Raw genomic sequence first — 24,607 nt, 5'->3', positions numbered from 1 at the left:
GGGACACTTAGGCTGTAGTTGTCCAAATCTGTGCAGCCAGCCAGCCTTCAGTAAGGTATCAGCTCTGGCCACACCACTGTCCCAGAGGCCAGGGCTGAGGTCTGTACCTTCGTGGTTCAGTTGGGCCCAGAAGTCTTATCCCCATGAGTAAGTGCTTGTTTCCCTGTGTCAAGCAGGCTGTAGGTGCAGCCCTTCCCACCTGAGCTGCTACCCTCCAGGATTCAGTAATTCTCATTTTAGAGGTGTACTATGATGTATCAAGAAGTGTGCTAGGCTGGGAGGGAAAGTCCCAGTGCCTTCTGGGAGTTGGAATTAGGCTAGCTATTGCTAAGGGTTCTCTTGCCTCTCACCTCCAGTTCTCAAGCATTCTTTTTTTTTTTCATTTTTCTTTTATTATTCATATGTGCATACAAGGCTTGGTTCATTTCTCCCCCCTGCCCCCACCCCCTCCCTTACCACCCTCAAGCATTCTTAACGCCATATATATTTTTTTTTTTTAAAATCTACTTTTTAGGTCTAAAAAGTGGTGTTTTATTTGGTGGTTGGAATTTCCTGGAACCGAGAGAAATGCTAACAGACAGAAAATGGACTTCATTGGGAGGCCTTCCTGGAGGTGGTAGTAAACAGGAAAGAGAAGACAGATATGAGGGAGAGATGGGGAACCGTAGAACTAATACTTGGCTAAAACTGGCATGGTGGCAACAGGCAAGGGGCCAAAGGAGGAAGGTAAGAAGGCCTTGGTCAGAAATTGATCCAAATAGCTCTGGAAGATGTTGGAGGCACCAGAGCAAAGCTTAGATATGCAGAGGTGCTTTGACCAGTAACACTTGCTGGGGAAGCTGAGATCTGTGAGAATCAGACTTTACTGCACAAAGATGGAAAACTTGTCATAATGAGAGTGATTCAGTGCCTCCCCAGTGCTCCTGGCCCCTGGGAGGGGCCCAACCAGCTTGGCTCATCACTCAGCTGGGGTGCTGGGCTTGCTGTCCAGAAGCCCCAGTCTATTGAAGGGCTGGCTGAAAAGTTCCACTTTCCAGGGAAGTGGTTGCATGTTTCTGTCTTTTTTTAACCCCATCCCCATGCTCAGCTTGCTTTTAGGTGAGGACTAGTAGAGGTAGTTAAGATGATGGCCGGCCCCTAGCCCTCCCTAAGGGGGTCTGTGGAGTGTGATGTGCTGCAGAATAGGAACACCTGAGGTTTTGTAATTCACAGCTTTTCAGTTCCCTGGACCCTGAGATAGTCTCAGGTGTTTCCTATGTTAGCTGAGGGAGAAGATGGGATGAAAGTAGGAACAGAAAAAGGATGGGAAGAGGTGCTGGAGGTTTGCCTCAAGTGGTAAGAGTGTGCCTGACTAGCAAATGTGAGGCCCTTTGTTCAAACCCTAATAGTGCAAAACAAACAAAACAAAAACAGCAAAACAAGATGTGGAGAGCCATCAGAGGGCAGTCACAATGCCCAAGGGGCCAGATCTGGAGGACAGAGCTGGACCCTGAAGTAGGAGCAATGCTTGGGGCTCATGGCAAAGCCTACTCTGAGGAGGTCTGGGCTGGGGCAAGAGGCTGTCTTTCTGCAGATCTGAGAGTGGGCTGAGCCAGAGAGGCCCTGCCTGGAGGAGGGCAGAGGGAGGGATGACCATGAGAAGACTGAGTCAGCTGAGAATGCCCTCTGCCTCCCAGCGTGAGGAGTCTGACTATGGAGGAGGGGGAACCTGGTCAGCGTAATTGCAGGCTCCCTTTTCCTGTTATACTTACTCAATTTCTCTTCCAGCCTAAGGTTTCACTGCAGTCCCAGGCCTCAGCTTGGTAGTTAAGACAGCAGGGTGGAGCAAGGCACCCCTAGTTGTGAGAGGAAGGGAGGTACACACCAAGCTACATCCCCAGCTCACCACCTTGGTCTTCAAGGCTGAGCTGGAACTAGAGCCTTGGCAGGGCTGGGACCTTATCCTTTTGCCCACAAGGAGCCCCTTGGTATCAGAACAGGGGTTGGGATGACAGACTGTGGCCCATGGGCCTGACTACCTCCAGCTCCCTGTCATCTTCCCTCTCTAGATCTGTTTCCTCTTTAGGTGAAGGGTCTCTGTAGTCCCTTCTGGCGCTGCTTGTCAAAGCCCTTCATTTGCATGGTCTCGCCTGTGCAGGAATACAGTGTGCAAATGAGGCGTGAGCTCCAATTCATAAGTAATGTGGGAAAAGTGGGCTCCTCTGCCAAAGACTACACAGCTAGTTAGCACAGTGCCACAATGGGGCCCTTGATGACATAGCATCATATGAATTCTGCCACCCACTGTGGAAGGGAAGGAGCCCCCTCCCCACCACGCCCTGCCCTTGACCAGAAACATCTCTGCCCCTCTGCACCTGCCCATTCTGCAGTATCCACAAGTCTGGGTAAGTCCTCTGTTTTCTGACTTTCTGATCCCATTTCTTGCTGTACAACAAACTACTCTTTCCAGCCTCCTTTCCTTACCACAAGGATACCATGAAAGGACTCACTGAGTCTCATCTGAGATTTTCTTGTGCTTTCAGCTTTCTCCTTGATTTTAGCTGAGCCATCTGCTCCCCATTCCTCTCCTCCCCTATTGCTCAGGAGGGGTTTAGACCTACAAAGGAAGTGGAACCCCAACTCTGTTGACTCAGCACCAATATTTCTCCTTAAGCTGATTAGCACTGGAGTGGAAAGGAGGGAAATGGCTAGTCACTGGAGCTGGTACTGCCACAGAGGCAGGCTGGGGGTGGTGTGGTGGCAGCACAGTGCCCTGGCCTCTGGAACACAGCTGGAGGGAAGAGTCTGTAGGACCCTGTGCCTCAGACGGGAAGAGAGCCCCTCCATGAGAGCTGATGACAGACACAGGCTGTCTTGACTAAACCCTTGGATGAGTGGTGTTTTGCCTGAGCCATTTCCCCAGGCCAGCTCTGCTCTCACCCCAGAGGACCATCCAGGGGCAGACATGGCCTTGCCTCACACCATGCAGTCTGAGACAAAAAGAACACCCAGGGCAGATTCCTACAGTGGTTGGAACTTGCGTGGAGCTTTGCTCTCGGGGGCAAGAGGCTGGCCCCAAAGTGGTCTAGGAGAGAATGGAGCTCTGAAGCTGTACCAGAGGGGCAGGGAAGGGAATGCAGTCCTAAGTGAGGCGAAGGGCCTAAGCCCAATAGAGAAGGAAGACAAGAGAGTCTAGGAGCCATTTTTGGGGTCCCAATGTTCTAAGAGGCTCACACATAGGCTTACAAGGCACACTCCTCCAGTCCTACGCTTGGTAGGTGCTGGGGAAGAAGTGAAGGCTGCCCCTAAACTGTCCCTCTCCCTGTGCTTCTTTCTTTAGGTACTCCCAGCCACCCCTCTACCTTGGCTGCCTATTGAGCCCACCCCAGCTAGGGAAGGGCGCCTGTGTCCTTTGCTTTGGTGTTTCCTAATTCCCAGCTGATAGGTCAGTGACCCTTGTCTAAGTGTCTTTCAACCCCTAGATCCTCTGCCCCAACCCTAGACACCTCTGAACCACAGTGGCAGAGAAAGTCAGAGAGAGAGAGAGAGAGAACCTGGAGGACTTGGATCCTTGTGGGGGGAGGTTGTTGGCGATGATTTATTAGCCAGACACAAATCAACAAACAAGTTTTAACATCTGTTCTCACCAAACCATTCCTCAGACAACAGCAGCATTGGACCAGAGCCCAGACTCAAAGATTAAGAAGGCCAAGGAAATTAGACTCCAGGAGCATAAACCAAGGCAGTGGTAGTCAGCAGGACCTTTTAGCATACTTCCTTGCCATCTCAGAGGATCAGCAAGCACCGAGCCATTGGCTTCTGGGGGACTCTCAGGAGAAGCCAGTGTGCATGTCTCTAAGAGGAGGCAGCCTCACATTTGTTCCTCTGACCTCCAGGCTTCTTGGTGGGGTGCAGGTCGGTCAAGGGGTCAGGGCCAAACTGGGATCCAGAGGAGGGAACCCAGTGCCCAGGCCCATGTGACAGAACTCTGGAAAGCAGCCAGGCTTCCTATCTGAGGAAATCTCTGCTGTTTCCTGTAGAGAAGAGTTGGAGGATATGGGATAAGAACAGACACTGAATAGGGGAATTAAGAAGCCTGTGTTCTAGTCCTTCCCCTTGTCTAAGTCACTATCTCACTCTGGCTTTATTTCTTCAACTACACAATGAGGGAGTTGGACTTGATCAGTAAAGGGGAATGAAATACTGCTTCTCCTCCCTTTTGTACCCATGGCAGACATCACTAATCAATCATGGTGCTCTTTTCCGCTGAGTTCAGATGTGACCTTAACCTCCTTTCCAATGCAGCGCTCTAGGCAGCCAGCACCAATAGATTGGAATTGGCATGCAAGATGACACCTCTTTGCCATCCTTGCAATAGATGAGGGCTTGAGGTCCTTTCCAGCTTTGATCAACTATGGTTTGTTCCATTTACATTTCCTGAGAAAGGCACCCAGGTCTGTATGAAGGTCTCTGGACCTGATGTTCCGATCTGTCCTCCCCCAGCTCAGACTTACTGCTTAGTGAGGAGGCCCGAAGGGGAGTCACATCTGCCCTCTGTCCTGAAGCACCTGTCTAGAAAAATTGTGGGGAAGGGTGTGTCTCCAAGGGGGTGAGGGCTGCTGGGGCAGGGGGGGGCCTTGGCCAGCCACAGAGTTCTCAGAATGCAGCTTCGGACCACCTGGATTCTGCAGAAAGACAGTACTAGGTCACACCCCTTACCCTCTGTCTGTTAGTTCTGCTTGCAAGTCTCAAAGGAGAAGACATCTGTTCTTAACAGACTTTAGGGCTGAGGGTGTGACTTAAGTGGTTAGAACACCTGCCTAATAAGCATGAAGCCCTAAGTTCAAACCCCAGTACTGCCAATAAATAAAAGAAAAAAATCTGTTCTTAACAAATTAAATCCCTTCACATTCATTCATTCATTCATTCATTCAACACACATTTCCTGAGTACTGGTTCTGTGCCAGGCATTGGTCTGAGTCTCAGTCCTGACCCCAGCAAGCTCATACTCCAACGGGGAAGGGGGAGCTTGAAGGAGGTAAGAAGAATGGGTGTCTTAGGTGGCCAGCAGCATGGCAGGTATGTGTAGGAAGTCAGGTCAGGGAAGTCTTTCCAGAAAAGAAGGGCAAGCAGGTCTTGAAGGATGGTTAGAAGGTTGCTTGGCAGTAGGAGGATGAGCTCTCAGGAAGTCACTAGAGACAGAGGGTCTGATGGGTGCAAACCTGAAGAGGCTTGAAGCCACTCAGTCAGTTTGGAGAAATGCGAATGGTTCCGGGGTCGAGAGAGAGCAGCTCTCCACCAAGGATATGGGATCCCCCACAACCCAAGTGTGGAGAACCTCAGGGGCCAGGCAGCATTTTAGAAAGGGCCTTCTGGTTTCTTTGGGGCACAGTGGATCAGAATTGACAAGACTGATGCTTATGCAATCAGTTAAGCTCCTGGCAAAGTTCTGATGAGAAATGATGGGGCTGGAGTTGGTGGGGGGGTGGCTGTTAGGAAGAGACCCAGCAGAAGTTAGAGACTTATCAGGAGTGAGGGAGATGTTGAGGTAGATCTAGGTTTCTGACTTAGATAGCTAGGTGGGTGATAGGTAATCAGGATTTGGAACCTGGGAGGGAGCAATTTGAGGAGCAAGGGTGAGGGTGGTGTGTGTCGGCTGTGCCTAGTCTGTGGGACCTAGGACCCTGGGGAGTGGACCAGCCTGGAAAGAAGTTTGGATGGAGACATGAACTTCAGCTTCAGGATAACAGTAGTTGTAGGGTGTGGGTGAGTGTGGGCTGAGGGGACCCTGGGGTGTCAGCAGGGAGGGAGGGTGAGGAAGGGCCTGAGGGGGCAGAGGCAGAGGGTGGGGGACGTGGCCAATGGGTCTAACACATTGCATGCCAATACCACACCCTCCTTACGGCGTTGAACCTATTCCTGGGAAGACTTGGAAGGGTATGTATGTAGAAGGAGACAGGGAGGCCCATCCCCCAACTCAGTGCATTTGACATGACACACAGGACTCCAAGTGCTCTTCTTTAGGATTGCAGGACCAAGGTGGAGGGAGAAAGAGCCACAGAGGCTCTGGGGTCAGCCCGAGATGCATCTGAGGAGGGACTGATGGGCAAGATGGACACAGACCAAAATGTAGGCTGGGGTAGAAGACGACTGATGGAGGCCCCACCCCAGACTCTATTTTCTCTGCAAACTGGAGGGAGGGTGCTTAACAAAGTAAGGTGGATCTGAGTAACCAGGGGGGAGGAGAGGGAGCAATCCCAGGTTTGGAGAAAGGTTGCTGGCATCTTGGAAAATTCTGTCCCTTCCATACCACTTCAGACCATGACCTTCACCCTGACCCAACAACTAATCTGAACACTTCGTCATACTAGCTTGCAGAAAGTCCCTCTTAGACTTACCTTCTTCTGCACCCACATTTACCTGGCTTCCTGGGATGGGCCTGGACCGGCACTTCCGGAGGACGGAGTGTCTGGCGGATGCCGACTCTGCCAGTCCTTCCACCTCTGCATAGATGTTGCTGGGTGCTTCCCCAGGGCTGCCCCGGCCCATGGCGTAGAAGGCTATGGGTTCATCAGGCTCTTGGTAGATAGGGTTGCTGGGCTTCGGGGGTGGGGCTGGGCGGGGTCTTGGTGTGGGGCTTGTGTAGACTTCGGGGGGCAGCTGAGGCTTGGCAGGGATTGGAGGCTTGGGCCTGGGCAACTGGTAAGGCTAGGTGAGGTGAGAAGGTGAGGCAGGGGGGCGGGGGGTGGGGGAAGCGTCAGTGAGAGCAACTGAGGCATAGCCTCCTACCCTGCTAAACCCTCCTCCTCCTCCATGGTCCCACCCTCTCCCTTGATGGCTTCATTCCCTTTTTAGTCACACCCCTCAAGGCCTTGTCCCCTTTCTTAGGACTCCTAGTCCGATACAGTACCTCCTTTTGCTCCCAGGTCACCTCTTTGTGCACCAGGGCTGTGATCTGCCTCTGTTTGACAAGTTGGTTGTGCTGGGGGGTTGGGTCCTGGCTTTTGCTCCCAGAGTCTGATTCTTTAGTCTTCAGAGAAAGCCCAGCAGGCTCAGGAGTCTGGTGGAAAAGAAAGCCTGAGGGACTTGGGGCCAGGGAGGAGTGGGGTGAGAGATGAGCTGGTGATTCAGGAGGACAAAGCAATCTGATCTTTGTCCAGAAATGAAGAAATGAAGACAGAAACTTGGTTTGGGCTGGCTTCTGTGGGTGAGGAAGAGGGGATAGAGATGGTAAGGAAGCCAGGGGATGATGGAGAGGGTAAGCTCTGGTCACAGGCCGTGTCTAACATTAAACTTAATTTCAAGCCGGGCGCTGGTGGCTCACACCTGTACCAGCTACTCAGGAGGCAGAGATCAGGATTGTGGTTTGAAGCCAGCCCGGGCAAATAGTTTGAGAGATCCTATCTCAAAAATATCCAACACAAAGGAGGGCTGGAGGAGTGACTCAAGTGATAGAGTGCCTGCCTAGCAAGTATGAGGCCCTGAGTTCAAATCCCAGTACCAAAAAAAGTATTCTGTCCACCCTGCTGTCCAAAACAGCACCTGAGAGACAGTCTCAACACCCTCCACTTCCTTTCCACATCAAAATCCTGCTCTTTTATATCTATACACTCTTCTCCAAGCCCGCTGCCCCATCTTCCCTATTCCAAGTCTGCTAATGCCCCCTGCCTCTTCTTGCCCTCCCTACCTATTTTGCAGCCTTTTTACCAAAATTCCGTTAGCAACCTGTCAGGACTGCCTGCTGCCCCAGTAGAGACCCTGAGAGCTTTCAGTAGCAAGACTCTGTGTTTGGCTCCCACCTAGACCCCTGTGTCAGATGCCAGCTCATGCATTCCAATTTTCCATCACTGGGGATTGAACCCAGTGCCTCAAACATGCTAGGCAAGCTCTCCAAGCTACAGCCCCAGTTCCAACTTGATTGACATCTCAAAGTGTGGATGTCCATGAGTGAACTCCGTATCTCCTGGCCCTAGCCGACTTGCTCTCTGTAGCTTCCTCATTTCAGCCAGTGACAGCACCATCTTTTCACACTCCTCATCTAATTCTGCAAACACCCTGTTAGCTCCACTTTCTAAACAGAGCCAGCAGTCCACTCCCTACTCCTCCACTTCCACTGCCCTGGTTCAGGCCACCATCATCTCATATGAAATATTATAGGTCTTGGTCTCTAGCGGCCTCATTTTTGTCCCTCCTAAGTTTTCCAGGTCTTGTTATGCCCTCCTCAGTTTGAAATTCTCCAGTGCCATCTTATGTCACTCAGAATAAAACCCCTCATCCTCTGACCTCATCTCCTACCTCGCTATCCCTCAATCACCCTGATCTACCCACACTAGCTTCCTCACTCATTATCCTTCAAGCACATCAAACATCCTCCCGCCTCAGAGCCTTCACACCTGCTATTACCTCTGCCTAGAATGTTTTTCCTCCAGCTGTCTCCCTGGCTCCCTCCTTTGTTTCATTCAGGTATCTTTTCAGATATCTCCTTACCAGAGTGGCCTTCCCTGATGTCCCTATGTGAAATAGCCCTAACCCTGTCACTTCTTGGTTTTTCTTCACTTATCATTAATGAACATACTAAACATTATTAGTTTGAATTTTTGGTGGTACTGGGGTTTGAACTCAGGGCTTCACGCTTGCAAGGCAGGCACTCTACCGGTAACTTGAGCCAAGCCTCCAGCCTACACTATTGGTTGTTATCTGTATTACTTATGTTGTCTGTCTCCTCCTACTAGAATGGAAACCTCATGAAAGCTGAGATAATTTGGTTGATTTTATTCACTATTTTTCCAGGGCTCAGAGCCATGCCCAGCAAACAGTGGTCCCTCAAAACTACCTGAACTTGTTCAGGGAGGCCCTTCCTGACATGGCATCCTGCCAGGCTGAATGGCACCCTGTGGTCCCCTGGCATCACAGCCTCTGCACTTGATTCTCATTACTCATTGTCTCTGCTGCTGTAAAGTAAGGTTTGTGAGTGTGGCACTGGCCTGTCTTGTCCCAGGGCCTAGGAGTAAGTACTCAGTAAATATCACTTAACTTCAAAACATAACTGTGTGTCTGGAGGGAGTTCTCTCTGAGGCTGCGCTGGTCTCTCAGGCCTCTGCCTCCAGCACTATCTTTCTGGAAGAGGTGTGGGCAAGAGAGATGTGGATGGGTCACCAGTGAGGATGAGAAAGCCCCGGATGCTACGGTGTTGGGCCTGGGGTCCGGATGGGGAGAGGCACTGGCTTCAGTCTCTGTTCTTGGGTCAAGGCCCAGGGCATACCTGGCGAGCGAGGGGCTGGGTGAGTGTCTCCCCATAGGGACTGAGCGGGCACGTAGTGTAGTGCCGCAGCAAGTCCTGCAGCTGTGCATGCGCACTGTCCTCGCCCAGCACCACATGGCGACCGTCCCAGAGCTGGGCCAGCAGGAAGTGGCGGCAGCAAGTCCGGCTCCTGGAGGGCACCATTTGGGATTAGATTCCCCATTCCCTCTCCGCCACCAGAGCCACAGCGTGAGGCGTGCCCCTACCCACCCTGCGCCAGGGTCTCTAACCCTAAGCAGAGCGAAGACAGCAGCTCCTGGGGAGGGCCAGTGTCAGTACCGAGTCCCACCTTCTTTCATGTCACCTGCACTGCCCCAACCTCACCTGTAAGTCAGCACGAAGGTTATGGCGCTCTCGCTGAACCGCACCAAGTAGCATCCTTGAGGCTGGGGCTCCAGCAGCCTCTCTGCCTCCCTGCAGGTGACGGACAGAAGTGGCGTCACCCTGCTCTGACTCTTTCAGATTCCCTTCTGCCTCTCGGGCTCTCATGAGGGAACCCACAAGGGCTAGGGTGGAGATGGGGAGAGAGGGAAGGGGCCGATCCTCTAGCACTGAGATGATTGGTCGTGGTCAGGGGCCAGCAGTCCCACTCAGGTGACCTCCAGCTCGCCTGTATCCTCCCAGGGCCTCATCCTAGCAGGGCAACCTGGAGGAGCTGGTCTGCAGCAACAGGAATGGCAATTAGACTTCTAGATTTCATAAGTCCATGGTGGAGTGAGAAGGTGAGGAAAGAGGTAGGAGAGAAGTGGGACTGAGAGATGGAGGAGGGAGCTTGTCCCAGGGTAGGAAAAGAGGAGTGGGTATAGAGAGCTACAGATTAGAGAAAGAAATGAGAAAAAGAGAGAGAAAGAGAATGAATATGAGGGCTAGAGGCATCTGAGATAGTAGGATAAGGGAGTAGAGGGGAAACTGAGGCACAGAGAGGCCTGGGCTGGAGTCTCTTCAGTGACCTCCCCAGGAAACTCCTCAATAGACTCCTAATCAGCCCCTGTGCTGTCTGGGTCTCTGTCCACCTCTGTGACTCACCTCCGGGTGATGAAACCATGGAACCAGTCAGGGGCTGCCCCATGCTGCAGGAGCCAGGGGGCCTGGGTCTTCTGGAACCAAGCCCGAGTCTCAGCCTGCAAGGACAAGCTGCCTTCACCAGGCACCTCTTCAGACCCCTCGGCATTCCCTGAGACAGAAGCAGCTACTGGGGCCTGGACAGGGGAGAGAGGGGTCAAGGGGGTAGAAACAGTTAGAATTAGTGGGCTTTTCTTGACTCTGCACCAGCTGCCATCTTCTCATCCTCATACCCAGTTCCTCCAGCTATTTTAGGGTAGAACGACCCAGAAAGTTTTTCCCAAGGTTACTATCTTAAATCCCTTCTTCAGCTCCAGCTGTTTGCTCTCCAGGGAATGTCTTTCCACTGCCCTTCTGGGTCCTGAGGGCCTTTAAGCCAGGAGCAGTGAGCTGTTAAATGGGGGTGGGGGTGGGGGGTAGGGGCGAGAGAGGAGGCAACAGGGACTTCCAGATGGGCAGAAAGTCATTCCCTGGGTGTGTGTGTGTGTGTGTGGAGGGGGCAAAGGAATCATGCAGAAAGACACCCAGAGGCCAGATAAGGAAGGCTTTCCTTACAGCAGGGGGAGCTGAGCTGGTTCTAGGGAAGGTTCTGGACACCTGGGTAGGCAAAGGGACTGAGATAGGGTCTAGAAGGCACTGGGCAGATGGAGGCCTGACAAGGAATGTGGATGCCTGCTTCTGGGACTCAGTGCACTGTGCCCTGGTCACCTGTGAACTCAGCCTGAGCTTCCCTGGGCAGAGGAACAGCAAGGGGCTAGTGGTAACCGGGTAACCAGCACAGGAGGAGGCACCTCCTCCACACTTTCCCTCCCTTTGTGCTCCTAGCCCTGTTGGCAGCTTGGATCTTTCCTGCCTTCTCCCTTTGTGACATGTTTCCCTGTGCGAGTCCTTACCCATGGGAGGGTAGGTGCATGTGCGGGAACTACACCTACCCCCCATGTTCCTACTTACCACATTGTGAACGGCTGGGGCCCTGGGGCTGGGATGAGCCTCCTCAACCTTCAGGGTCTGCAGTCTGGGCTCCGGGAGTAAGCCCAGGCCCAGGTAGCGACTTTGGGTCAAGTCCATGGACTGGAAGGTACTGAAGGTTGGGGTGGGGGCTTCATGACTCCCTGTTAGCACAAAGGGGATTGCTGGGGCTTCTCAGAGAGGGAATGCCTCTCTCTCTCTCCACACCTCCCAGACTCAGAGTGGCCCTGGCATGCCTCTAATAGGGGACCTGCAGGTCAGGGACAGTCACGACAATAGGAGAAAAGCAGGAGGGACAGGAAGCAGGTTTTCAAGGATGGGGAGTAAGAGGCCTAGGCATCATAGAAGGGCTAATCCTTCCAGAAGAGTTGTCAGGGAAATGGGGTGCCAGCAAGGAGAGCCTGGGAATTAGGCTGGCCTTCAGGTAGCCCAAAGTCCCACAAAGAGGCAGAATTCTTCAAGTAAGGCTCTTTTTTGGCCTGGGAGCCTCTGCCTGCCACCCACACTCTTACACACTCCCATTCCCTCCGCTCTCAGGACCTGGTTACCTTGTCCTCAGGGATGAGTGGGTAAGGTACCTAAGCAAAGGAACAGGGGTTATGGGCACTTTGCCAGTTAGCCTTGCCAGCTCTGGCTTGAGGTAGGCTGCTCGCCCCTGAAGTGGGAGCTTAGGCCCTAGAGAGATAGCAGGAGTGGTGGGGTCTTGATGCCTCCTCCCATCTACATTCTTGAATTTAACACTTACCTTGAGGGTATATCTGGGCCAGGGGGAACTCCATGGGGGCAGCCTAGAAGGGCCCCCAGAGCAGGGTGTGTGTACATGCTCTGGAAAGGTATGCACACTCAGCAACTCATCTTTCCTCTCACCCCAGCCCCCAGGGACAGGAAATGTCACTTCACCCACAACCTTAGCTCTGGCAGAGGACTCACGTCATGGAAAGCTGCAAGATAATTGTCCCACCTCCGGAAGCCAGGCAGTTGAAGGTGGTGGTGGTATGATGGTGGTGGTGGGTATTTGTGTCACTCTGTGGTTAAATGTTGGGAAGTCCTTCCTGCTATCTTACTTTCATCCCCCCTGATTCTTTCTTTGCTCTCTCACCCCAGATAAGCTCTGTGAGATACCAGGGCTTCTCAGAGACCCATACTTAGGATTGTGCTTAGAGAAGACATGAGGAAGGAGGGGGCAGGATGGCAACAGGAAGGATGTATGTCAAATTTCTGGAAGGACCTTTTGAGGTCATAGGAGATCTGTGAGACAAGGAGTTGGGGAGAAGTGGGCCTGGCCTTCACCCTCGAGCAGATAATAGAGTGGATTGGAAGGAAAATTTCCCTTAATGAAATAGGTCATTATAGTATCAACCCTATTTAGCACTAATTGTTAATAATACCAGTGCTGATGTCTTAAACTTTCAGTACTCGGCTTGGGGGTGTGGCTCAAGTGGTAGAGGAGCTGCCTGGCAAGCTGAGACGCTGAACTCAAACTCCAGTACCACACAAAAGAAGTTAAATTTCCAGTACCCCTTGCCACAGCAGAGGGCCAATCTCATTTCCTCTCATTTGATCTTCAATCTGGAAAAAAGACAGGGTACATTGTCCCCAATTCCCAGTAGGGTAAACTGAAACTCAGAGAAGTCAAGTACCCTGGCCAGGGTCTTTCAGTGTCTCAAAAGTTGATGGCAGGGCTGGGCTGGCATTTGTGGGGCCTAGGGTTTAATTTCCAACACTGCAAAAAACCAAAAAAAGTTGGTGACAGAGCTGGGATTAAAAACTAGTTGTCCTTTTACTAATTTCCCTGGTTTAGGCCAAAATTCCATGTTATGTGCTACACATTGTTCTTGGAACCTTGTCTCAAGGAGTCACATGGGGGAGAGGGACTTGCCAACAGGTAAGTATTAAAGGTTGTGGCCAGTTAGTGGTGTGGGCTGGTGCTATGGGAGCACCTCTCAGAGGCCCCTAATTTAGCCTGGTGTGTGTGTGTGTGTGTGTGTGTGTGTGTGTGTGTGTGAGTGTACAGATGCAGGAATGTTCCTGGTGTGTGTGTGTGTGTGTGTGTGTGTGTGTGTGAGTGTACAGATGCAGGAATGTTCCTGGTGTGTGTGTGTGTGTGTGTGTGTGTGTGTGTGTGTGAGTGTACAGATGCAGGAATGTTCCTGAAGGTGGTCAGCCTGTCAGAAGAGGAAACAGTGGAGGATAAGCATGGTTGAAGAAAGTAGGAGAGATGTCTAGAAGGGGGACCAAGTCAGATCATGAGGGCAAGGAAAAGAGAAGTGTCATAGGACAGTGTTACTGTGCTGGCCACCACTTCAACCTGTGGCACAAAACCAACAGCCAGTTGCCTGACAGGCCTTTCACTTGGCAAAGATGACTTTCTTCAGATAGGGTACAGGTGAAATCACACCTGGGAGTAATCCACACAATGGAGAACGGGAGAATGTATCTGCTTAGCTTCCTCTTGTCTTCCACTTCCCATTGGTCTAGGTGACCCCACAAGAACTGAATCAGAGGCTGCATCCTCTGCACTCTTTGGTGTCCACTCAGGAAACCAAATCCCATGGTCTATGATGTGGTGTTTGATATTAATCAGACATGGAGGGGTGACTCAGAAAGATAGGCTCAACACATGGGGTGTGAAGACCATGCATTCCGAAGACTTTGGCTTGGATTCCATTCAGCTCTGATAAAAAAAAAAAGGCTCTGATAAAGGTAGCAGTGGTTTGGGGGGGGGGGCAGGCATTTCCTTTGGAAATAAGGACCCAATTAAAAAATTCTAAGGGGATATACAAATTTTATGTTCAACACAGTCCACCCCTTGAGACCTCTTATTGTATCCAACTCCCATACTACAATATTTCTTAAGTTTTTCTGTGTAAGCAAAGACATTCCTAACTCCTTTCCTGATCTCCAAGAAGGGAGGTACTGGCCCAATCAGTAACAAGGTTTCCTTTAAGATGGTAGTCAAGGGTGTTTTTCCCTGCCAGGCACCAGTGGCTCACACCTATAATCCTAGCTACTGAGGAGGCAGAGATCAGAAGGATCACAGTTCGAAGCCAGTCCCAGGCAAATAGTCTGTGAGACACTATCTAGAAAAATACCCAACATTAAAAGGGTTGGAGGAGTGGCTCAAATGGAAGAGCACCTGCCTAGCATGCATGAGGCTCTGAGGTCAAGCCCCAGTACCAGAGAAAAAAAGTTTCTTTCCCAAAGACTAAGGCAAAAAGATTAGTGGAAGAAAAAAAAAAAAAAAAGCTACAGTCCTCATAGCTATAACAGGTCCAGAAGCTCTAATTGGTATTCCTCCTCCTCCTCTGCTACTGGTTCTAGAGGTCAAAAACTGGGTTTTCTAGGTAGAATAATCCAAAAGGCATAGATCACTTGTTGACCTGCTCTTGTTGGTTGTCATAGCAACCCATTAACATAGAAGCTAAGCATAGAAGTACTAAGAGATGCCTCAGAAAGTCCCTGGGAATAAGACTTTCTCCTTTGTGCAATAGCCACTCTTAACTCCTCTTGGTCATCATGACTATCATCCTAGCCAGTATGGGAACTTCCTTTCTTTGCCTATTTGTCTATTGCATGAGGATCCCAAAGTGGATAGATGGTAATTTCAGTTTCAGATGCCAGCTTAATAGAATTATTGTCAACTGGTAGAAGTCTTTTCCTTCTGTTAACTAGGACTTCTCACCTGGAAGACACCAAGACTATAGTGAAAGGAATCTCAAACTCACTAATAACTGACTGGATGTAATTATGAGAGGAACCACTCTAATTCCATTCCTTGGTACTTAGATCTATTTTCCCCTGGTCCCCTCCTGGTGCTGGGGATTGAATCCAGAGCCTCACACATGTTAGGCAAGTGCTATATTACTTGACCCATGACCCCAGCCCTAGATCTGTGTATTCTGATTATAGGGGACATATTAAGAGTATTGTTTTAAAGCATATACTCACTTCTGGAGGAGAAGGCTCCAACCTCACAAGGGTTTGTTCCTCAGTTGATGCCTTCCTAAACCTTCTACAGAGTATTCTATCAATCCATGAGCTGAGTAATTCTAGTGATGTGATAAGACCCTGTGATCACAAGCTTATTGTTTTGCTACTTTGTATAAAGACAAATCACTATCCCCTCAAAAGAGAAAGGAATTTGATGTAATCAACCTGTCACTATAAGGGTGGATATTTTCTCCTTACACTAAGGAATAGTGCCAGACATAGGACTTAATGCTAAGTTCGTCAGTGAGCAAGCTAGGCACTCAGCAGTAGCCATCAATCTTGGTGACAAGCCAACCATGATCAGGAGCCCATGCAAAGCCTCCATTTTGCCAGGAAGTCCACCATGTTTATCAGCCCATTGTGCTAGCACTGTGGTGACTAGTGGCTGAAGAGAGAGGCTTGCTGACATCCACAAGCTGAGTTATCCTGTACAACTTGTTCAGTGCTTTCATTGTGACAACTGCTCTTTGGTAGGCACTATGAGGCACCTTATGTGTACATTTCCATAGGTCCATCTGCCAGCTGGGATTGGGTCAGGAAAGTGAGGTGTCTAGGGCATTCACTCTTAGGTCCTTATATACACTTATCTTTTTCTCAGACGTCCTTTTCTCTAATCTTGCTATTTTATTATTTCCAGATCCCTGACTGGGTCATTTGCCACTTCCCAATAGTTTGTGTATATCCTTATTCTAGACCATCACTCCCTATATACAGAAGTGATGCTTGTGGTTCTGATTCCTGATAAGATTTCCCTTTGTCACTGTCCTTCAGGGATACCCTGAGTCAGACCTCAGACCACGCTGCTGCTAGTCAGTGCTGGGCTATGTTCTGTACAGGCATGAACTCTCATACTTTATAATAGGCCCATGACAAAGATGCCATTATTGTCCTCCCTACAGGGAATCTGAGATTTAGGGAGGTTAAACAACTTGCTCTGTTAACCTTGCTCTGAAACCAAAATAGTTAGTAACTCCTTTTTCAATGGGTCTGTGTGTGTCTGGTTATATTTCTTTCATTTATTTATTCGGAGACATTGTCTCACACTTGCAGTCCTCCTCCAGAGTGCTGGGATTACAAGCATTGTACCACCATATTTGGCTGCGGTTTGGGTTTCTAGGCAATCACCCTGCTATTTAAGCCATTCCTCCAGTCTTTTGTTTTAGTGACACTGGGGTTTGAACTCAGGACCTCACACTTGTTAGGAAGGTGCTCTACCATTTGAGCCATGTTTCCAACCCTGTTGAGTTCCTAAATCACAGCTTTGTAATAGATGATCCAGGCCTAGTAAAATCATTCCTTGTTCTTATAATTGTATGAAGAAAGCCTCCTTGATAAAATAATATATAATATATCCAATTTTTTGAAAATTGCAAGACCATTTGCAAATGTCATATTAGTATGGATAGTGATACATTAGATCATTTTCTTGGTTTTCAAAATATTATAAGGACTCAAAGATCAACTGATTTACTTGACTGAACAAGGAATAAATGGCACAAGTGATCACCTCTGAGTTTATTTTCTTCATTCTTTTCCTCTCCAAGGTGGAAACTTCTCTTTTTTTTTTTTAATGATGAGTTCCACTTGGCAAAGTGACAAGCATATAGGAGATGCTGAATAATTATGCATTGACATTTTGAGAAAAAAAAGTTTTAAAGAGTATCAGCTCTTTCAGGTAAGGCAGCTCCATGTTGATGTTTCCCCTTTCCCCATACTTGTTCCTTCAAAGGCCACCTCATGTAATTCCATGTGTCATTACACACAGTTATAGGAGCCTCTGTGTTGGGCAGACACTTTCTCCTCTACCTCTACACCTGTGCCTGCCATGGGTCCCTGTGTAGGTGAGAATGACAGAGGAAAAAGGGACAGTAGTCTCTGGCTTTGTGTGTGTGTGACAGAATAGGATTCTATCATAGCCTCCTGCCACTGTGAGCCTCTGCTCACCATCAGTAAGGCCATGTGACTTGGGGCAAGTACTGTGGGCTCTTGAGCCTCAGTGTTCTCCTCTGTTACATGAGAACTAAGTCATGTATGTAGAAACTGAGCAGTGACTCTGTGTGATGTTTTGTTAACCCTAAGAGGCTGCTGTACTCTGGTTGGGGATTGTTACCATGGTCACTGGCATGATATTAATAGAGTTATACTAAGAGATGGAGGCCTATTCCATCAGCTCGTTCAACAGAACAAAGCCCTACCAGAATGAGGCAGGCCGGGTAGGCACTGGGGGTGCAGCAGGAAGTAAGATGTGTCTAACCATACTCTCTGCAGGTCCCCGTTTTTGCGTGGGGGAGGGAGTGGCAGGACAAAAATAAACCTAACAATAAGTGAGAAAGGTGATTTCAGACTGTGATAGGAATTACGAACATGGTAGTTAGAGAGTGGATGATGCTTTTGGAAGTCCTCTCCTCGAGAGGTAACCATGTGAGCAGAGGTCAGCTATTTAGGGTCTGGGAAAGGTACAAAGAGGGACCCGTGGGCACCACGGCCTAGAGCACTGCAGCAATCATGGGACCAAGCACACCCAGTCCCAGTATCCCTGTGTCCCCTGTTTCAGCACCTGAAGCAGCCATCTGCTGCTGGCTGCAGACCTCAATTGAGAGCTGCACATGGGGCCAGTGTGGGCTGACTAGTGGGCACTTGCAAGTCGGGCCAGCCTTTCCCACTACCATGCCAGTGCAGGTTCTGTCACAAGCTTCCGGCCACTGCCACTGTCATTTTTCTTTCTTCACGAGGTGGGGCGGGTTAGCCAGGGTAATGGGCAGAGCAGGGCTGGAGGGCGTTTGGAAGAACACACAGAGAAGAGGTACAGGGTGGACCTCGTAGGACTCTCCAGCCTAGAAGTCTGCCAGGGAGTTCTAGAGTCCTGGGAAGCCCACGTCAGCCTTCTGCCTTTTGGACTGGAAGCCGTGCATACCACTTTGATACAGTTTGTTGAAATATTTTTCATCTTTAACATGGACTCATTCACCTTTAAATGGAAGGGCTCACTCTCTTTGTCTGCAAGCCTGGGTCCAGGCCATAGAGGGCAATCTTAGACCCAGGAATGGCTGACTCCTCTAACTACAGCATCATCCACATGGTGATCAGGCTACAGAATTGCCAGGAATCTCCACATGGGCCTTGACATTTCACCCAGATAGAGTTAGCTGGACAGTCCTAGCCTGTGGACTATTTCCCACCCTTCTTTGTATCTTCAACCTCCTGTTTCCTTGTGCTTTGACGAACATGGGCAAGTTTCTTGATCTTTCTAAGCCTCAGTTGCTTGTCTGAAAAATGGGGCAAGGGGAGGGGAGGGAATATTTCTTTGGAAGAGCAGTTGTGAGATTCCATCATAAATGGATATCAGCCATCAGGGAGTCTGATATGTGGTTTTGGTAGTACTGAGGTTTAAACTCAGGGACTTGAGCTTGCTAGGCAAGCACTCTATTACTGTTTTTGAGACAGGGTTTGCTGGGTTGACCAGGCTGGCGTTAAACTCCAGGACTCAAGTGACCCTTCTACTTCAGCCTCCTGAGTAGCTAGGATGAAAGGCACTGTTACTGGGCCCAGCTTTGGTTTGTTTGTTTTTTCCCTGTGTTTCTTAATAGCTCCTAGCACTGTCATGAGGACATCTCCTTGGTCTTCCCTCTGACTGGACTGGACCAGTGGGAAGGACTCCTAAATGATAAGCCTTGTCTCACCGCCAGGGACTTGGTTCTAAGGTAGGTAGTACTGCAGAGTGAACTCTTTCTTACTGAGGTGACAGAGAGCAGGAGGCTCAGAGGAAAATGCAGTTCTAGGACATCTGGCTGGGCCTTGAAAGCTGAGCAGGCTCCCAGTGAGAAATCAGGGAGGAGAGAGCATCCAGGTGCAGTCTGGAAGACAGATGGTCACTTGGAGCTGTGGTAAGAGCACACTGGGTCGAATTAGTAGGCCCTCCCCATTTCTTTCCTTCTCTCCCCTGTGTGAATACTTTGTTGCCAGAATTTTCTGCAGGCTAAATTTGCTGATAGAGCAATTGCAATAAGGAAAAGGAAAGAACTGGCTGGGGCAGCATCAGTAGGAGAGCAGGGGGAGAGGTCCTGCAGCAGCTGGGCCCCCTGCTCCAGGCGGCTGTGCCTAAAGATGGTGCTGGAGTTGGTCATGCCTAGAGGGGACAGAGAGGGATCACAGAGAAGTCCAGGGGTCCTGGGAATCTGGAGAGACTAGAGAGAGGTTCCACATGACCTAAGAGTGAGATTCCAGAACTACATGGAGGTGATAAGGAAGAGAAACCAGTGGAGAAATGTAGAAAAATCCTGGTAGTCTCTAGGGACTCCAGAGACACCCCCCCCCCCAAGGAAGCTCCAAATGTTCTGAGGAACCTGTAACACTGAGAGTATCAAAGAAAGAAGAAGATTTTGGGGTCAGAGTAGGAGGTATTTGTGAGAGTTCAGGGTTTCACAGATACTGAGGGCTGGAATTAAAGGGCTAGAGAGAATGGAGGATGTAAAGGACCTTCTATCCTCTAGCATGGTCCAGAGTGTAGACTTTGTGTGGAGAAGGAGTTGTGGCAGTCAGATTGCAGACTTGCTAGTACAGCACCAGGGACTGAGGTTTTCACATGTGGTCTGAATATTACCCTGACCACTTCAAGGAAGAGGCAAGATGCCCTACAGATGTCTTGGGTCAGGCTATAAGGTGTGTCTTGGACTTTACGTTTGACAGATGAGTTAAACTGAGGACTGGATACTCCTCCAACAAACTAGTGAGTATTGTTAACTAAGATTTAGTTCATGTCATCTCTAAAGATGGTATTCTTTTTTCCTTTCTGCACTCTCTGCCCCTAGCCGGTTTGTTATCATTAATTTGTTCAGCATCTATTGAAACCTATAATGTGCAGGACTGTGCGATGGTTTCAGGGGATACAAAGATAAATGAGACAGGAGGGCAGGGAGATACATAGGTTGACAAACCCAGGGTGACAGCTGAGCTAGAAGCATGGGGATGGCAGGGAGGGACACAAGAAGGAGTGGTCTGTCTGCCTGGGATGAAGTTGCATGAGGAAGACATCCCAGTGGGCTTTAGAGAAGAGGAGGTGGTTGGAGAGTTAACAGATGGATGGGGAAGGCTAGAGTGGCAAGCCCTCTGGGAGATGGCAGGTATGTGAAGGGACAGGAGGCTCCAGAGACAAACCCAAGAGGTTGATTCACTTGTGAACTTTGTCCTTAAGCTCACTGGCCCTGGGGGCTGTGGTGAGATTGTCATCAGGGGAGTGTTGAGCAGAGAGTTTCCTTCATTGAGCAACCTCATTCTTTCATTATGGTGCTCTCACAGCTCCACAAAGCCTTGCTACTCTGTGTTGTGTTACTTGTCTATACACCTTCTCTCCCAGGAGATAGTGGGCTCCTTGGTACATCTTTGTGACCCACTGCAAGACCTACTGTAAGTAGACATTCAGTATGTTACTATGTGCTAAAGGCTGTTTGTTTCTGGGGCCATACAGACACCATCCCTACCCATAAGGACTTATGCCCACCTATTCCCTAGAGCTCCCTTGAACTACAAGGGGTACCTTGTAGGGAGGATGATATAGTGGAAAACATGTAGACAGACCACACTCTGAACTCCAGTTCTGCCATTTTTTACTTGTAGGACTTTGGGCAAGCTATTTCACTTCCTTAAGGCCCAGTTTTCTCCTTGGTGAAATGTTGACCACAGTAAGATGTCCACCAGATTGTTTGTGTGTTAAAGGGTATGTCAAGTGAAGACATGACACATACTGGTTCTCAATGTACTTCAGGTGTATAACAATGGGGAATAACTATCATGGGTGCCGGTCATTTATCTGTTGTCTCAGCTGTCAGTGCTCCCTTCTGTGCTTTGCTCTGGGAGGTTGGGCTGAAACTGCAAACCATACTTCCCAAACTCCTTTGGCAGCTGGTTCTCTGTTAGGTTTTGCCAATAGAGGGAGCTATAGAGAGGCAGGAAGGCTTGCTTATTTCTCTTGCTTTCTTTCAGGGTTGTTCCAGCACCTCCAGGCAGTCCCTCTATAGATCTGGATCCTATTTCTATAGAGCCCCTTCCCTGAATTTCTAGATTCTGATAATCCCAATCTCACCATATGTTCCCCCAGCCTAAGGGCAGAGCTTCTTCCTATACCTGTCTTGAGTTCTTAGAGTTCCCTTTCTGCTTTTCAGCCCTCTCACACCGGTAAAATCTATCCCTTATATTCAGTACTCTCTGAGAAAGTACCTGGTATGGTTTCTGTTTTTCTAAGGGGACTCCTGACACTAACATCATGTCTGTGCATGGCAGTAGGCACTAAACCCATATGGTTGGTGCAGAGATCAGAAAGGACATGATGGAAGAGATTCTAAGACCAAAGATGGGATGAGGAGGGGATGAGGACAGATGTAGAGGCAGGTCTCAGATGACACAAGTCCCAGGCCTGGCAATGGGCAGCATGTACAAGTTGGCAGATGGGGGAAGAGCCTGAATGGATGGAAACGTGGGGTTTGCATGGGGCAGGGCATCTTCTGATACTGCAAAGGCAGGTTTCAGCTGGAAGCGGAGGCTTGAATACCAGGGCCTGGGGGCAGGGAAGGTACAATTTAGAGATAAAGTCAAAGACTGAAGGATGTGAGAGGACCTTGAGGTCTAAGGTGGGGGTAGGGGAACAGACTTTCATTATCTGGGTTATGTTTTTTTTCCCCAGACTGGGGTTTGAACTCAGGGCCTATACCTTGAACCACTCCACCAGCTGCCCGACCCCTGTTTTTTCTTGTGATAGATTTTTTTCAAGATAGGGTCTCACAAACTATTTCCCTGGGCTAGCTTTGAACCTCGATCCTCCTTATCTCTGTCTTCTGAAAAGCTAGGATTACAGGCATGAGCCACTGGCACCTGGCAACCACCAGGCCTTTCTTGTGATGAGTTTTTTTTCAAGATAGGGTCTTGGGAACTATTTGCCCAGGCCAGCCTCCAACCATGATCCTCCTGATCTCTGCCTCCTGAGTAGCTAGAATTATAGGTGTGATCTGTGAGCGCCCAGCATATCTGGGGTTTTAGGTAAGTTATTTTATCTCCCAGAGCATTGAAGCAATCCTCCCTAAAGTAAGTCTAATAAGTACACTTTAGAAACAACACTCTTCGCCAGCATAAGTAATTATTTGCATTAGGTACTATTCTGAATAGGTGTAGAGGAATGACTCTGGGGGAGGGGCTTTAGGAAAGGGGTATGTTTCCAAGTGGAGAGAATTTGGATGGAGCCCTCAAGGGGTGTGATGGTCCACACTCAAACCCAGAGGAGAGGTTGAACAGAGGGTGAGAGAAGGGATGGAAAAGGGATACATGTTGGTGAAATGAAGGGGAGGGAACTAAGGCTCAGAGCTCCCAGAACCACTATAGGGTGAAGCTGGTCTCATAGCATTGGAAGCACCTTCCCTCTTTTTTTTTTTTGTGACCCAAAAAATATTGTAAGCAGAGGACTCTCAGCCTCCTTCTTGGTGAGCCCAGAGTTGCTAGGAATCTCTGGAAAGTGTCTGGTTTGCCTTGCCTCAGCCTGTTTTATGTCTCCCAGCTGGAAAATATCATGAAGTTACAAAAACATGCTGCCACTCCTAAATTCATGAAAACGGACTCTAGCCCATGCCAGAATATGGAGGGAAAAATTGTCCTTGGAGAACTTGTTTGAAATAGCCCATGGTACACAACCAGCGCAGAACCAGGGGCCTTGGCAGGCTCTGCCCGCTCGCATCCTAGTTGAGTTCCTCAACCCTCTGGGCAGGAACTTGTTCTTTAAAAGCAAACTTCTTGTTTTTCACTATATAAATAATGCATGTTCTTTTAAGAACATACAGAAAAAATGCAGGCAAGCAAAAAAATAAAAGACATAAATCCTTCACTGTGCCATCACCCAGATGTACATTCATACTTCCAGACTCTTTTCTGAGTTTGTTCATGTAAATGTAAAAAACAGCACCATTTATATTATTTGTAGCCCACTCTTCATTCTGCAGTTCATCATGACCATCTTTCTGTGTCTCTAAATGTACTTCTGCAGCATCTTTTCAAATGATGTCACAATTAGATAGCGATGACAATAATTTGTATAGTGCTCCATAGCTTACAAAGCACTTGTAAGCTCATTTCATTATCCATTATCTCATTTCAGTCCTTGGCCTTCCTGCATGGAGGTCTCTGCTTCCAAAAGTGGTCACCCTGCCCCTTCACACCTAGGCTTCCCACCCCTGAAAGTCTTTCCATAGTCCTGATGTCCAGGCAGACTGAGATTTGAAGAGATGGAGGTGGCCAGGTCCCTCCTCCAGCTCTACTTCCTACCTGACCCAGCTGTCAGCTCTGACTTTTGTTGTCTCATTTCCTGTGGACCCTTTGTCAGAGCCTCAGGTTTTCTTCCTGACTGCCGTGGTAGTCTTCTGGGTCTCATCTCTTCCTCTTCCCTCTCTCCTGCACCTCTGCTTCTTTTCCTGCCCTGTCCAGTTCTGTAGGAGGATTCAGCCTGACACAGACTGAGAGCTGGAAACCTGGGTGGGTTCTGCTCCTTCAAGAAGGGACCCCCTTCATCTCCAGAGAAGACCAAGCAGAAAGTCTTGCTGTTTTTGCTCACAAGTGAGGAGCTTTGGAGGCCAGACTCACACAGATTAAAGGGCAGGTCAGAAACTTGGGTATTTTCCAAACTCCTTTGCTGTGTGTTGAGAGACTCCTGAGCTCCTGTCTCGTTGATTTCTGTGTCTTTCTTTCATGTCCCATTTGACTGTCACACCTCACAACATCCCTGGAACCCTCATCCTGTCCTGTCCTGCCCTCTAACATCTGGAGGGCCGCTTTGTGCAGTTGGGGAAGGAAAGAGCAGAGGAAGGAAGCAAGAAATGTCTTATGTCCTTGAGTTATCCCTCACTGCTTTGATCCTAGGACTCCAGTCCCCACTTTATCCTGTCAGTGCCTCCCTCCTGCCTTGTCCTTACTGCTCCTATCCACAGTGGGAGTGAGGAAGGTGGGGAGGCCCCTCTGATGCCTTGTCTTCCCAGGACTGAATGAGGGCCACATTGAAGCTGGGGATGCAATATCTCCTCAGTCAGCAGAATTCCTGGCAGGGTCCAAATGTTCTGATTTAGAAGGGCACATTCCTAAGGTTAGGGGAATGCAGACATGCAGGCCCAGTGGGTCACCTTGGCATACCACCCCATTCTGAACACTCACTCTGAGGCACTCCAGACCTCCTTTAAATAGCAAAGAACAAAACTTTTTGCCCTGTGGCTCCTTTGAAGAACTTTGATTCTGTTAGGCAGCAAGTGTAGGTGAGAACTTGATCTCAGCTCCTATCGT

The 24,607-nt window shown here is 49.3% G+C and overlaps 1 protein-coding gene across 2 annotated transcripts; it reads right to left on the bottom strand.

The window, feature by feature from the left end:
* Nucleotides 1-547: 547 nt before the first annotated feature.
* On the bottom strand, nt 548-12,212 carry Sh2d2a (SH2 domain containing 2A). Of its 2 annotated transcripts, XM_020163396.2 has the most exons (9): nt 12,057-12,212; nt 11,294-11,454; nt 10,307-10,479; nt 9,605-9,694; nt 9,242-9,410; nt 6,890-7,039; nt 6,400-6,687; nt 4,494-4,664; nt 548-4,013 (listed from the first exon to the last, which is right to left on the bottom strand). In XM_020163396.2, the coding sequence occupies exons 1-8, from the start codon at nt 12,088-12,090 to the stop codon at nt 4,521-4,523; spliced, it is 1,209 nt and encodes a 402-aa protein (XP_020018985.2). In that variant the 5' UTR covers nt 12,091-12,212; the 3' UTR covers nt 548-4,013; nt 4,494-4,520. The 2 variants fall into 2 exon arrangements, with proteins under 2 accessions (XP_020018985.2, XP_073903918.1); XM_074047817.1 differs by lacking the exon at nt 4,494-4,664.
* Between the last annotated feature and the right edge of the window lie 12,395 nt (nt 12,213-24,607).

Source organism: Castor canadensis, chromosome 11 (assembly GCF_047511655.1).
Source record: "Castor canadensis chromosome 11, mCasCan1.hap1v2, whole genome shotgun sequence".
Classification (NCBI taxonomy): Eukaryota; Metazoa; Chordata; class Mammalia; order Rodentia; family Castoridae; genus Castor; species Castor canadensis.
Note: the sequence above shows the minus strand (reverse complement) of the source record. Positions and strands in the feature narration are given on the sequence as shown.

Excerpts from the sequence above, each read along its gene's own strand:
- Sh2d2a (XM_020163396.2), bottom strand. The coding sequence starts at position 12,090 with ATGGAGTTCCCCCTGGCCCAGATATACCCTCAAG. Across the intron at positions 10,480-11,293 it reads CCCCAGCCGTTCACAATGTG|GCCCCAGTAGCTGCTTCTGT; the intron begins GTAAGTAGGAAC and ends TCCCCTGTCCAG. Across the intron at positions 6,688-6,889 it reads TGACCTGGGAGCAAAAGGAG|CCTTACCAGTTGCCCAGGCC; the intron begins GTACTGTATCGG and ends CACCTCACCTAG.